The sequence below is a fragment of the Pteropus alecto genome, unplaced genomic scaffold (assembly GCF_000325575.1).
Source record: "Pteropus alecto unplaced genomic scaffold, ASM32557v1 scaffold24, whole genome shotgun sequence".
Lineage (NCBI taxonomy): Eukaryota > Metazoa > Chordata > Mammalia > Chiroptera > Pteropodidae > Pteropus > Pteropus alecto.
In genome coordinates this window covers 28,819,433-28,832,704 of record NW_006439192.1, presented here as the reverse complement: position 1 = coordinate 28,832,704, position 13,272 = coordinate 28,819,433, and the positions used below count along the sequence as shown (strand labels likewise).

The 13,272-nt window shown below is 32.5% G+C and overlaps 1 protein-coding gene across 2 annotated transcripts in view; it reads left to right on the top strand.

Annotated features, from left to right (window-relative positions):
- The window catches only part of CAB39L (calcium binding protein 39 like), a 74,099-nt gene that overhangs the window by 17,865 nt on the left and 42,962 nt on the right, over window positions 1–13,272 (top strand). For both annotated transcript variants that reach the window (XR_003047610.1, XM_006916451.3), the window contains exons 2-3: window positions 273–413; window positions 2,918–3,082. Coding sequence is in view for 1 of the 2 variants with exons in the window: in XM_006916451.3 (XP_006916513.1) it covers window positions 312–413; window positions 2,918–3,082 (267 nt within the window). In the remaining variant the exon portion in view is untranslated. The remainder of the gene's footprint in view (window positions 1–272; window positions 414–2,917; window positions 3,083–13,272) is intronic.

The following is a 13,272-nucleotide window of genomic DNA, read 5'->3' as shown; positions in this document are numbered from 1 at the left end:
CTGCTTATTCTCTAAAAGTACTCCTTTTCTCATTCTTGCATAATTCTTATTTTTCTATTGTAGTAAAAATTTTTAACTTCGAGGAAACACTTTATAGGTAATGTTTTAAAAATATTTTGTGTGTATTTAAATTTGGCATAAAACAATGAAACTCATTTTAGTTTGATTTTAATGTTTCTAATTACTGAATGAGGTTATTGAAAACTTACGACAATTTAGTGTAATTTAATCATGTTAAGAGTTAAATTCATAATTTTTGTTGTTTGTTTTAGCATTCCATATTGGAAGAAGATATTTCTATAGATGAAAAAATGCCTTTGTTTAGTAAATCACAGAAAAATCCAGCAGAAATCGTGAAAATTCTGAAAGACAACTTAGCCATTTTGGAAAAGCAAGACAAAAAGACAGACAAGGTATGAGCTAAAATAGTAACATTATTATTAAAATACATGTATTCCAAGACCAGAAACCAACATAAAAGCTTAATGAAGAACTCCAAATATGATCTGTGATGGGGCACATAGGGTCTCCAGAAATATATTTCAATTGATTTCATGTTTTATGCAACTGATAATTGTCTAGTCTATTGTCTTGAACTCTTGATTCATTATCCAGAGCCTCTGACCGAACTTGGATCCCTCTAGATGAAGTAGCTTAAAAATCTAAGGGATTATACTGGTATATTATATTGGCATGAAGGGTAAAAAGTTTTTATTTAAAGATCAACTGTGGTAGATAGTTTCTACTGCAGTGAAACTTCATTTTAATATTGTTTTAAGGTCCTACCAAGCAGAGCTTCTTTGTAGGAAGGGCTTTTTGGTATTTTAGTTATTCCCTTGAAGAGATGTTGAATCCTACATATTCGATTTCTCTCTAAAGTGACTAGTTTATGGCAAGATTCAAGATATCTATAAAATAAATACCCTTGAGTGCATAGTATATTTCTGTCCCAGTGTATGATACAATCTTGTGTTCTTATAAGGATGTAGAAATATATTTTGCATCCTACACCTTGTAAGTTATATAGAAACATATTTTTCATTCTAGTGTACTTCATAATAACAATCTCAATATTGGTCCAAATAGAAAAAAGAAATGACCTTCATAAAAAAGTAAATCTAAATGACGAAAAAGAGAAAAAAAATTTGAAAAATATAAAAAGATACTCATCTTTATTAGTAATCAGGAAAAGACCAGTTAAAACCACATTATACTCATATTACACATGTTGTACTGCGGCAAAAATGAAAAGTGTCTGATGGTATTAAGTGTTAACAAGTATGAAAAGCAATAATTTTTATTTGCTGTGAGCGATCAAGTATAAATTGGGTTTTGGGAACCAGTTTAGTATATCATCTATTATGTAGGAAGGTTTACATGTTCTAAAACCTGCAATTTTGTTGCTAGGTATAAAATCTAGAGATGTTCTTGAACATGTGCCCAGGATGCATGTATAGGAATGTTCATAGTGTTGTGTTGTTCATAGTAACCCCTCAGTAGGAACAACCCAAATGTCCATCAACAGTAGAACTAATAATGAAGTTGTCCCTCCATCAACGGAATACTACAGAGCAATGAAAACTAAGAACTCCTGCCTACACGCAACACAAGTAGTGTTGAGTGAAAGAAGCAAATTATGAAAGGCTATAGGTTACTGTTCCAAATCAGCAGAACTAGACTTTATTATTTTGGGATGCAAACATAGGTAAGAAAACTACAAAGAAAAATAAACAAACAAACAAACAAACAAACAAATAAATAAATAAATGTCATCAAAGACATAAAAGTCTTTACTTCAAAGGTGAAAAGTAACTTCAGGTAACTTCTAGGGTGCTAAAATGATGTTTCTTGACATGTGTTGTGCTCACACAAGTGTTTGCTTAATTATCATTATCTATTTAAAGTACTCTTCTGTGGATAAATTAAGAAACTCCCAGCCTTTAATAAATTAAGGATTGCTTCACTCAGATCATAAAATGTATCTGGAAATTTTTTTTTTATAGTGTCACACTACTATAAATTATTTTTAATTATTTTACCTTATCCTCCTATTCCTTCCTTCAATTATAATGATTAAAATAAAACTATGGTATATTTCTTTTAACATAGTCAACAAATCAAATTGTTAACTAATTGGCCTGTTCTCCTATCCTCTCCTGTATTAATTTAAAATAATTTTTAATAGAGATATAATCCATATGCCATATAATCCACCATTTTAAAGTAGATAATTCAGTGGTTTTTAGTATAGTCATGAGGTTGTGCAGCCATCACCACTAATTCCAGAACATTTTCATTGCCCCATAAAGAAACACTGTACCATTAGCAGTCATTTCTCTTACTCCCTCCCCAAGCCCTAGCACTACTCTACTTTCTACTTCTATGGATTTTCCTATTATTCTTTAAATGTAGTCTGGGATTTTTTTTTTTTAAGCTTCATAAATAGCAAAAAACGATAATGACTATGTATGAGGGAAAAGTGGATTGACAAAGAAAGTTTATGGGTCTTTACAAGTCATGATTTTATACCAAGTTTATTAAAACATCAGAAGAATAGGGATTTGTTGAAAAATCTTAGCAAATGCTTTAAATAAAGACTAGTAGCTACTGACAAGTCTTTAAAATGGAGTCATTTAATTTTCTTTCAAAGTTAAATTTAGAATTAATTACTAGCAAAGTTAACTGTGTTTGAGTACAGTTTAAGGGAAGATAATTGTTTCAATTATATTAACTAAATAGAAATATTAGAGATATTTTAAGTAAATAAATTTTAGTACCTACTAAGTGGTTTTTGTTTATTTATAACTCCACGGTGTTCTTTGATCATAAACAAGGCCTAGAAAATAGTGTTTATTTGTTTGTTTATAGCTTGAAAATTTTTATTCCTTTAAGTCTTAGCATACTTTTTGGTCACTAGGCTTCAGAAGAAGTGTCGAAATCACTGCAAGCAATGAAAGAAATTCTGTGTGGTACAAATGACAAGGAACCCCCAACAGAGGCTATGGCTCAGCTAGCACAGGAACTCTACAATAGCGGGCTGCTGGTGACACTGATAGCTGACCTACAGCTAATAGACTTTGAGGTAAATTATTCATAAAAGTATTATATCTCTGCTTTTCAATTTTAATATATATGACTATCAATATTTGACTTTAATTTCTATTACCGTTCATTATTTAAAAACCCACTTTTTTCTAAAACTTCTAAAATCACTTTAATCTTTAAAATTTTTTAAAATAATTTATAAAAATTTTTTCAATTGCAGTTGATATACAATATTATATTAGTTTCAAGTGTACAACATAGTGATTAGACATTTATATCTTATAAAGTTACCACCCCAGTAAGTCTAGTACCCATCCGATACCACACATAGTTATTATATTACTGACTATATTCCCCATGTTATACTTTACATCCCCGTGACTGTTTTTATGACTGGCAATTTGTACATCTTAATCCCTTCCCCTTTTTCACTAACTCCCCTACTTCCCCTCCTATATAGCAACCATCAATTTGTTCTCTGTATCTATGAATTTGTTTTTGTTTTGTTTGTTCATTTATTTTTTTAAAAATCCACATACAAATGAAATTATATGGTATTTGTCTTTCTCTGTCTTACTTATTTCACTGAGCATTATGCCCTCCAGGTACAGCCATGTTGTTGCATATGGCAAGATTTCATTCTTTTTTTATGGCTGAGTAACATTTTCATTGTATATATGTACAATGCACATAGGTTGTTTTCATATCTTAGCTATTGTAAATAATGTTGCAGTGAACATAGGAGTGTGTATATCTTTTCAAATTAGTGTTTTGGATTTATTCAGATAAATATCTAGAAATGGAATTGCTGAGTCATAAGGTAGTTCTGTTTTTAATTTTTTGAGGAACCTCCATACTGTTTTCCATAGCGGCTGCACCAGTTTACAATTCCACCACCAACAGTGCACAAAGGTTCCCTTTTCTCTACACCCTCGCCAACACTTGTTTTCTTGATTTATTGATGATAGCCATTCTGAAAGGTGTGAGAGGATGTCTCATTGTGGCTTAAATTTGCATTTCCCTGTTGATTAGTTATGTTGAGCATTTTTTTATGTCTATTGACCATCTGTATGTCCTTTTTCAAGAAATGTCTATTCAGGTGATCTGCCCATTTTTAAAACGGATTGTTTGTTTTTTCAGTGTTCAAAATATATAATGAGTTCTTTATATATTTTGGATATTAACCCCTTATAGAATGTATCGTTGGCAAATATCTTCTCCCACTGAGTAAGTTGTCCTTTTGTTTCGCTGACAGTTTCCTTCATTGTGCAAAAACCCTTTAGTTCTGTGTAGTACCATTTGTTTATTTTTTGTTTTGTTTCCTTCGTCCAAGGAGATATATCCAAAAAAAATATTACTAAGAGCAGTGACAAAGAGTTTTCCACCTCTGGTTTTGGGAGTTTTGTGGTTTGGGGTTTTACATTTAAGTCTTTTTTTTTTTTTTTTTTTTTTTAGGCGGGGCAACCTTTGTTTGCCCCCACAGATTGCAAGGACCTTGTCAGTTTACAATCCGTTATTTTTTTTATTTTTTATTTACTCCTACAGCACCCGGCCAAGTACTAACCTGGCCTGACCCTGCTTAGCTTCCAGTATCAGATGGGATCAGGCTTGTTCAAGGTGGCATGGCCATAGACACATTTAAGTCTTTAATACATTTTGAGTTATTTTTGTGTCTATTGGTCCAGTTTTATTTTTTTGCATGTATCCATCCAGTTTTCTCAACACTATTTATTGAAGAGGCTGTTTTTACCCCCACCGTATATTCTTTCCTTTGTCATAGATTAGTTGACCATATGAGTGATTTATTTCTGTGCTTTCTGTTCCGTTCCATTGATCAATATGTCTGTTTTTATGCCAGTACCATTCTATTTCAATTACTGTGGCTTATAGTGCAGTTTGAAATTAGGTAGCCTAACTCCAACTTTCTTTTTCTTTCTCAAGATTGCTGTGGATTTTTAGGGTCTTTTGTGGTTCCGTATAAATTTTAGGATTATTTGTTCTAGTTCTGTTAAAAATGCCATTGATATTTTGATAGAGATTGCATTGAATTTGTAGACTGCTTTGCATAGTAGGGACATTTTAACAATGTTAATTCTTCATATTCATGAGCATGGTACATGCTTCCATTTATTTGTGTCTTCATCAATTTCTTTCTTCAATGTCTTATAGTTTTCTGATTACAGGTCTTTTACCTCCTTGGTTAAATTTATTCCTAGGTAGTTTATTCTTTTTGACGTGTAAATGGGATTATTTTCTCAATTTCTCTTTCTGGTAGTTTGTTATTGGTAATTAAAAATGCAATTAATTTCTGAGTATTAATTTTGTATCTTGTTACTTTACTGGATTCATTTATCAGTTCTAATAGTTTTTTGGTACAATCTTTGAGTTCTCTATATATAGTATCATGTCATCTGCAAATAATGAGTTTTATTTCTTCCTTTCCAATACGGATGCCTTTTCTTTCTTTTTCTTTTCTGATTGCTGTGGCTAGGACTTCCAATTCTATGTTGAATAAGAGTGGTGAAAGGAGACATCCTTGTCTTGTTTCTGATCTTAAGGAAAATGCTTTTAGCTTTTCCCCAGTGAATATGATGTTAGCTGTGGGTTTATCATTTATGGCCTTTATTATGTCGAGGTACGTTTCCTCTTGCCTCACTTTGCTGAGAATTTTTATGATTAGATGTTGGATTTTGTCACATGCCTTTTCTGCATCTATTGATATGATTATATGATTTTTATCCTTCATTTTATTGATGTATCACGTTAATTGATTTGTGGATATTGAAATAGTCTCAGATCCTTGGAATAAATACCACTTGATCATGATATTGACATTTTTGATGCATTGCTGAATTTGGTTTGCTAATATCTGTTGAGGATTTTTGCATCTGTATTCATGAGGGATATTTGTCTATAGTTTTTTTGGTTTTTGTTTTTCTCCTTGTAGTGTCTTTGTCTAGTTTTAGAATCAGGGTAATGCTGGCCTTATAAAATGAATTTGAGAGCCTTCCTTTATCTTCAATTTTTTGGAATAGTTTGAGAAGAATAGGTATTAATTTTTCTTTAGATATTTGGTAAAATTGGTCCAGGGCTTTTGTTTGTTGGAAGTTTTTGAATACTCATTCGACTTCGTCAGTAGTTACTGGTGTGTTCAGATTTCTCTTTCTTCCTGATTCAGTCTTGAAAGATTGTATGTTTCTAGGAATTTATCTGTTTCTTCCAAATTGTCCAATTTGTTGGCATATAATTGTTCACAGTATTTCATTAGGATCTTTTGTATTTCTGTGGATTCAGTTTTCCCTTCTGATTTTATTTATTTGGACCCTTTTTTTGTTTCTTGATGAGTGTGGCTAAAGGTTTATCAGTTTTGTTTATCTTTACATAGAATCAGTTCTTGGTTTCACTGATCTTTTCTATTGTTTGTTTGACTCTTATTTTATTTATTTCCACTCTGATCTTTATTATTTCCTTTGTTCTACTCATTTGGGGCTTTATTAGTTCTTCTTTTTTTAGTTTTTTAGATGTAAGTTTAGATTGTTTATTTGAGATTTTTCTTGTTTCTTGAGGTAGAACTGTATTGCTGTAAATTTCCTTCTTAGAACTGCTTTGGCTGTGTTTCATAGATTTTGGATCATTGTGTTTTCATTTTCATTGGTCTCAAGGTATCTTCTGATTTCTTCCTTGATCTAATCGTTAACCTATTCAGTTTTTAGTAGCAAGTTAGTTAGTCTCCATGTGTTTGTGTGGTTTTAGTTTTCTTCTTGTAATTGATATCTAGTTTCTTAACATTGTGATCAGAGAAGATGCTTGATATGATTTCAGTCATCTTATATTTATTGAGATTTGTTCTGTGGCCTAACATATGGTCTATTCTAGAAAGTGATTTATGTGCACTTTAGAAAAATGTGTATGCTGCTATTTTGGGGTATAATGTCCTAAAAATATCAATTAAGTTCATCTGCTCTAATGTGTCATTTGAGGCTACTGTTTCCTTGTTGATTTTCTGTCTGGATGATCTATCCATTGATGTCAATGGGATGATAGAGTCCCCTACTATGACTGTATTACTGTCGATCTCTCCTTTTATGTCCATCAATATTTTCTTTCTATATATAGATGCTCATACATTGGGTATAGATGTTTATGAGCATTATGTCCTCTTGTTGGATTGATCACTTTATCATTATGAAATGCCCTTCTTTGTCCCTTGATACAAACCTTGTTTTAAAGTCTGTTTTGTCTCATGTAAGTATTGTTACTCTACCTTTTTTTCATTACCATTGAGATGAAACATGTTTTTCCATCTCTACTTTCAATCCAAGTATGTCCTTCTATCTGAAGTGAATCTCTTATAGGCAGCATCTGTATGAGTCTTTAAAAATTCATTCCTTGTTGCCATTTTCTTTTTGATTGGAGCATTTACATTTAAAGTAATTATTTAGTCCATTTACATTTAAAGTAATTATTGATAAGTAGGTAGTTTTTGCCATTGGTGTATAAAAGTAGGTATTGTTTTCTGTATTTTTGTAGTTCTCTGTTCTTGTTATATTGTCTTGCTCTCTTGTCTTGTATGTTGATGACATTTTAGTGTTGTGTTTGGATTCCTTACTCTTTATTTCCTATATATATCTCTTGTAGATTTTTAGTTTGTGGTTACCATGTGCTTCTTATATACCAAGCTATGTTTATAGCTGTCTATTTTAAGTTGATGGTCATTAAGTTCAAACACATTCTAAAATCACTACAACTTTTACTCACCTCCTCAATGTTTATGTTTTTGTCATTATTTTTTACTTCTTTTGTGTGTGTATGTGTGTTTGTGTGTATCCCTTAATTTATTGTTGTAGTTGGTTGATGCAGTGCTTTTACTATGTGTTTGCTTTTGTCGGAGAGAATTTTTTTCTTTCCTATGTTTTCTTATTTATGTTCTTCATCTTTTCTTTTTAAAGAGATCCCTTTAACATTTCTTGTAATACTGGGTTAGTAGTGATGAACTCCTTTATAAAGGTTTGTGTGTGAAGAACTTTAACCTTTTTTAATAAAGCAAAAAAAGTATACTATAATTAAGTTTGCAGCTAGGTAGCAAGGTTAGTGGCTAGTAATAATAATAATAGATAACATTCGTTGAGTGGTTACTATATGTTATACAGTTTTAACTATTTATCTCATTTAATTCTTAAAGCAACCTTTGTAATTGATATCATGTTATTAACCCCATTTTATAGATGAAGAACCTAAAGTTCAAAGATATAATTTACCCAAAATCACTGAATTACTAAGAGCCTAAGCTGGGATTCAAACTCCGTATCTTCCAAACCTGTTATTTTGTTAAAATTAATTATAAAATATTTTACCTATTTGAAAGCAATTACCTAATTTAACTAAATAATAAATTAGCTAAATAAAACAAGAACCTAGAAACTTAAGTGGTGAATATGTGTAGGCATTTTATTATCTATCATATATCTAACAGAACAGTGGTTTTTCGGTACAAAATGTACAAGCAAGGCAAGTTTGGATGTCAGCTATTTCTGTGGTAGAATCTTGGTTTTTATTTGTTTGTTTTTTTGTTACTACTATCAGGCTTTTGATACTACTAGGGTCTCCATTAATTCTCAGGAATGAAAGAGAATGGAGATTTCTGACGGAAATTGCTTTTAGTTTTGTCACTGAGGAATTGAAAGGAAAACTAATTACAGTGATTACAGTGATTAGATCAAGATAAATAAGGTCAGGGCTCTGGGGAATCTGTGAAATACTAGCCCCAGGCTCTCTGGACTACTTAGATTGAGGAAGATGTTTGACTGACTGGAGCCAATGAGGAGGAATGTGGAGCAAGACTTCTCTGGAAATGTGAAGCCAGGTGTATTGGTTAGAAGCAACTCTGGTTGAGGAACCCACCTGGTCTGACTTCAGCTCATCCTTCCTTTCATATACACCCGTCTTTTTCTTTCTTTTTCTCCTATACCTATTTCTCTATCTTTGACGTTTTTTGCCCAATAATCTTTTTTCATACTTTTTCCTTTTGCTGGACTTGTTCAGTCTCCCTCCCATCTTACTCCTCATTTTTTTGAAGTGGCCATATGTTGAATTTATATGTAGTTTTATTGTTGTGTTTATATACTTTCATATTTTATTTAGTTTAAAATGAGATATGAACCTTTATAGGAGCTGTGCACAGTGTAAAAACATTTGACTTGGAATTAGAATTGCTTTGAGTCCCTGATCTGCCCTTCAATAGTAACATAACCTCTTTGAAACTAAATTTTCTCATTATAAAATAGAAATAATATGAACTTACAGCATTGTTTTAAGTATTAAAGTAAATAAGACATATGTTTATATGTTATGAAAGAACACTAAATACATGTGCTATACACAAATGTAAAGTAGTATACTCTCATTTCCTTTCTCAAACTAAAGTTAAATGTAAGCTGATTTATTTTTGTTTTAACCTTTGATGTTTGTTTGCTTATTGTTTTAGTTTGAAATTTAGTTGGTCAATAACCATAAATGAGAAAAAGACCCATGCATTTGGATTACAGTATTACATTTCTATATATATATTTTTTGCACATTTCCCTGAAAGCAACAATTTATTAAGCTATTATCATAATTAATTAACATGTTAGCTCAAGTTAGTTTATGAGATTAGCCCGATTTGCACTTGGAAGAAATGTGACCAAGGATGGTTGTGTTTTGAAGACTGTGTCAGGGATGCATGTCAGGCTCAGTAATCTGAAGTCTTGAGCAGCCACAGAATAGCACAGGGTCAAACTGCTGTCCAGTAACTGGAGAGATGGACATATGCCAAAGAAAAACTTTGGGTACCTCACAGTATTGTTCAGCATTGGGTTAGATAACAAAAGAGGAACAATAAGAAATACTTATGCAAGTTTCCCTTATTTTACATGGTATACTGAAAATAAATAAATTTAGAGAGGATGTTTATTTAAAAATGATTTTGGGATTAAGTCATTCAGTTGCCTGAAAATTGACTTTGTGTTATCAAGTAGAGTAAACTTTTATTCTCTGGAATCGTTGGGGAAAGAAGTATTTTTCTGAATATTTGAATTTTTATGTAGCTGAAGATTCAAATGCGCTCTGGAATCGTTGGGGGAAGAAGTATTTTTCTGAATATTTGAATTTTCCATGTAGCTGAAGATTCAAATGCAGACAGTTAAATCAATTACTTTTATGGATTACTTTATATTTTCTTTATAAAATGCATTATATTCTTGCCTCTCCTTTATATAATAAGATACTATATATCATAAATTTTTACTGATGAATCAAAACTATCATTAAGAAGATCTATTATTGTGATAATAGCAGACAGTTCTATTTTTTTTTTTTTTCAGCTTTATTTAGGTAAAATTGACAAGACAATTCTTGACTGTGTTCATTCAATTGATGTAACATGGTGCCTGGAACATACTTATAAATGAATGTATATTCAGTAGATGAAACTGTTTTCAAGTCCATAGAAAGTAAATACTTATAAATACTTCTTGGTCGAATGAATGGAAAACATTTAAAATTTAGGACACTTCAGTATTAAGGATTCCACCAACTACATGTAATATTTTCAGGAAGGAGACAGCATTACTAGCATTATTAGCCTGCTTGCAGAAATGTGCTATGTATCTCTATGGACTAGAAGTATGAATGATGATTCCACAGGCAGCAACTTTCCTTCTCAATCCTAAAGTATCCGTATAAGCTAGCAATAGCTTGATAAAATTCCTCTTAACTTCAAAACTCAATCTATTCACACAGAACCCCACCCTCCTCATCTCTTGGTTCATACTAGTACTAGTACAGCCCCTTCTGTACTAGGACTATGTTTTCCACACCTACTGTGCCTGTGCCCTGTCCTTTGGTTGGTTGAATAAATGGATTTAGGAATGAGAATGAGAGATAGAAGCAGAGGTCTTGAGGCACAGCAGTAAGTCACTTTTCTTAGTAAATTGTGTAGAAGATCATTCAAGAATAATGATACTATCATTTCAGTGAGTGAATAAGCTCTCCTGGGACTTCTTTGATGAGTACAACAGCCATTTAACTATAACATTTCTGGTTTGTTTTTATAACATAAAGAAAAAATTATTACTTTAGGAATGAGCTGCAGCTTTGGCTAGAAAACCTAAAAGAATAGAGCATTCCCTACAGACAAAAAAGTAAACTTTTGTTTAGAAGACACCTAGATGGGCTTTTTGTTAGTTGTCAAAGACGAGGTCTCTAGGCAATATTTGGAAGGACAAGATTGAAAGAAAAGAGCTTAGATTTCCTTTGCAGAGTAAAGTAACAGAAATTTGAGAAGTGCCCTCTTTCAGGCTAAGTTTTGTAGGAGTAGGAAACAGAAGAGAGAAAGCAGAAGAGTTAGAGGGAGAGACAGGAAGGGGCTTAAGGACAAAAATCAGGAATGCTGAGAAACCTTTAACAATAATGATATGTAGGATTCAATTTGAAGACGTTTCTGCACTATGCTATAATTGCCTTTTGTTACCCTTAAACCTTTGATAAAAGGACCATGTGCTAATAGTATATGTTGAGTGAAGGAGAAGGGGCAGTTTTCTTCACTTGGGATAACAAGGTGTTAAGAAAATAACTAGTTGCAGGAGGCAAAACAAGAAACAAGGGTTGGGAGGAGCTAGGAGCGAAGATTTGAAATCCGGAGCTGACAGCAGTGATGGTGGCTCAAGGTATTGGCTTAGATTAGGTGGCAGGGACTGACTGGGGAATCTGTGTGGCAAACTCATTCAAGTATCAAGAGGAAAGTAGTTCGTTGAGGTGAGAAAAATGCTGGAGGATCCTGCTGTTATGTGAATAAGAGCTGGTTAACAGGTAGACCTTTGAGTTAAAATTGTTTAAAAAGGAAATCTTATACTTTATAGCCACAATTTTTTATCTAAGCCTTAAAATTACTATCAGAAAAGAACCACTTCAGCATATTGTTAATGAGGTTTAAAAAAAAAAAGTTGTGGTTGAGATTACAAGACTTCTGATTTTGTGGGCTCAAGATCAAACTCAGAGCTGTGTTTTTGAGGTTTGGCCACTATTCAAGACACAGCTTTAGACTCTTTGATGTTTTGAAACATAATGTGATAAGAGATCAAAGGATGAAAATGTATTGCATGTCAGAGTTGATGCATTCATTTTAAAGACAGGTGTGCCTTGCAAAACTGGAGTGGATGCAAAGTCAACTGTTCAGGCTGAATTAGAAAGCTCAAAGAAACAGAAACTTTTCTACTCCGATAATTTTACCTCTAGCAAGTATTTCTTGCTATGTTAAAAAAAAAATCAGCAAAATAAGCACTCCAGGGCCAGCTTTTTAATAAGCCATTTTATGATCCTAAGTGTTTGAAAATTTCCATCCCCTCCCTGTACCCTGACCCTGATTAAAGTGGTCCTTAACCTTTGGTTTTATTTCTGTAAAAATGAGAAATTACAAAGTCTTAAGATTTGACTGTACTTCATACATTTAATAATTTGAAATGCTTACCATGTGTGTGTAGGGCATTGATTCTATATTTTGTACCTGCCTTTAGACAAATTAAGTGAAAATTAAGGGTGGGAAAATACTGTATCATATTAAATGGAATTTTATGTTATTGTTACCTATTTTTTAAAAAAAGAAACTAGTGAATATAAACTTTAGAAGCATTTATATCTATAAAGGTACATAACTTATGGATGATTAAGCATCAGGTCCTTAATCAGAAGCATAATCTCTTCATTGTTTGTGTTTCCCCTGTAAAAATTAAGACAACGACTATTGATCTTACCATACTTTTAAAGGAAGGTAACCTGCCATAAGGATAAAGACTGCTCATGCCATGTACAATGTACGAAATATTTTGTTTGCCTAGCCCCTTTGATTTCTGGGAAATGCTCCCTCCTTCCCCACTCACATGATTACAGTGAGAGCAGTCATTTTGTGTAGCATGACACCTTGCCCAACACACAGCTGATTGGCCTACCAGTGGACATCAGATCAAAGTAGGGCCAGAGTATTTCTGCAGGATTCTGGATCTGGAACAGAGACAGAACTCAGTCTCTAACTAGGAGCTAAAGATATTAGATATAATTTCTTCATCACTGGCGAGGTTTCCTACCATGCAGACTAAAGAAGTAGAGAAGCCAGTCTGCAGAGAAGATAGAAGAATGAAGAAGATACGTAGAGAGATAGGGGTAGGATTGGGGACTCCCTGATGAAATTCATTT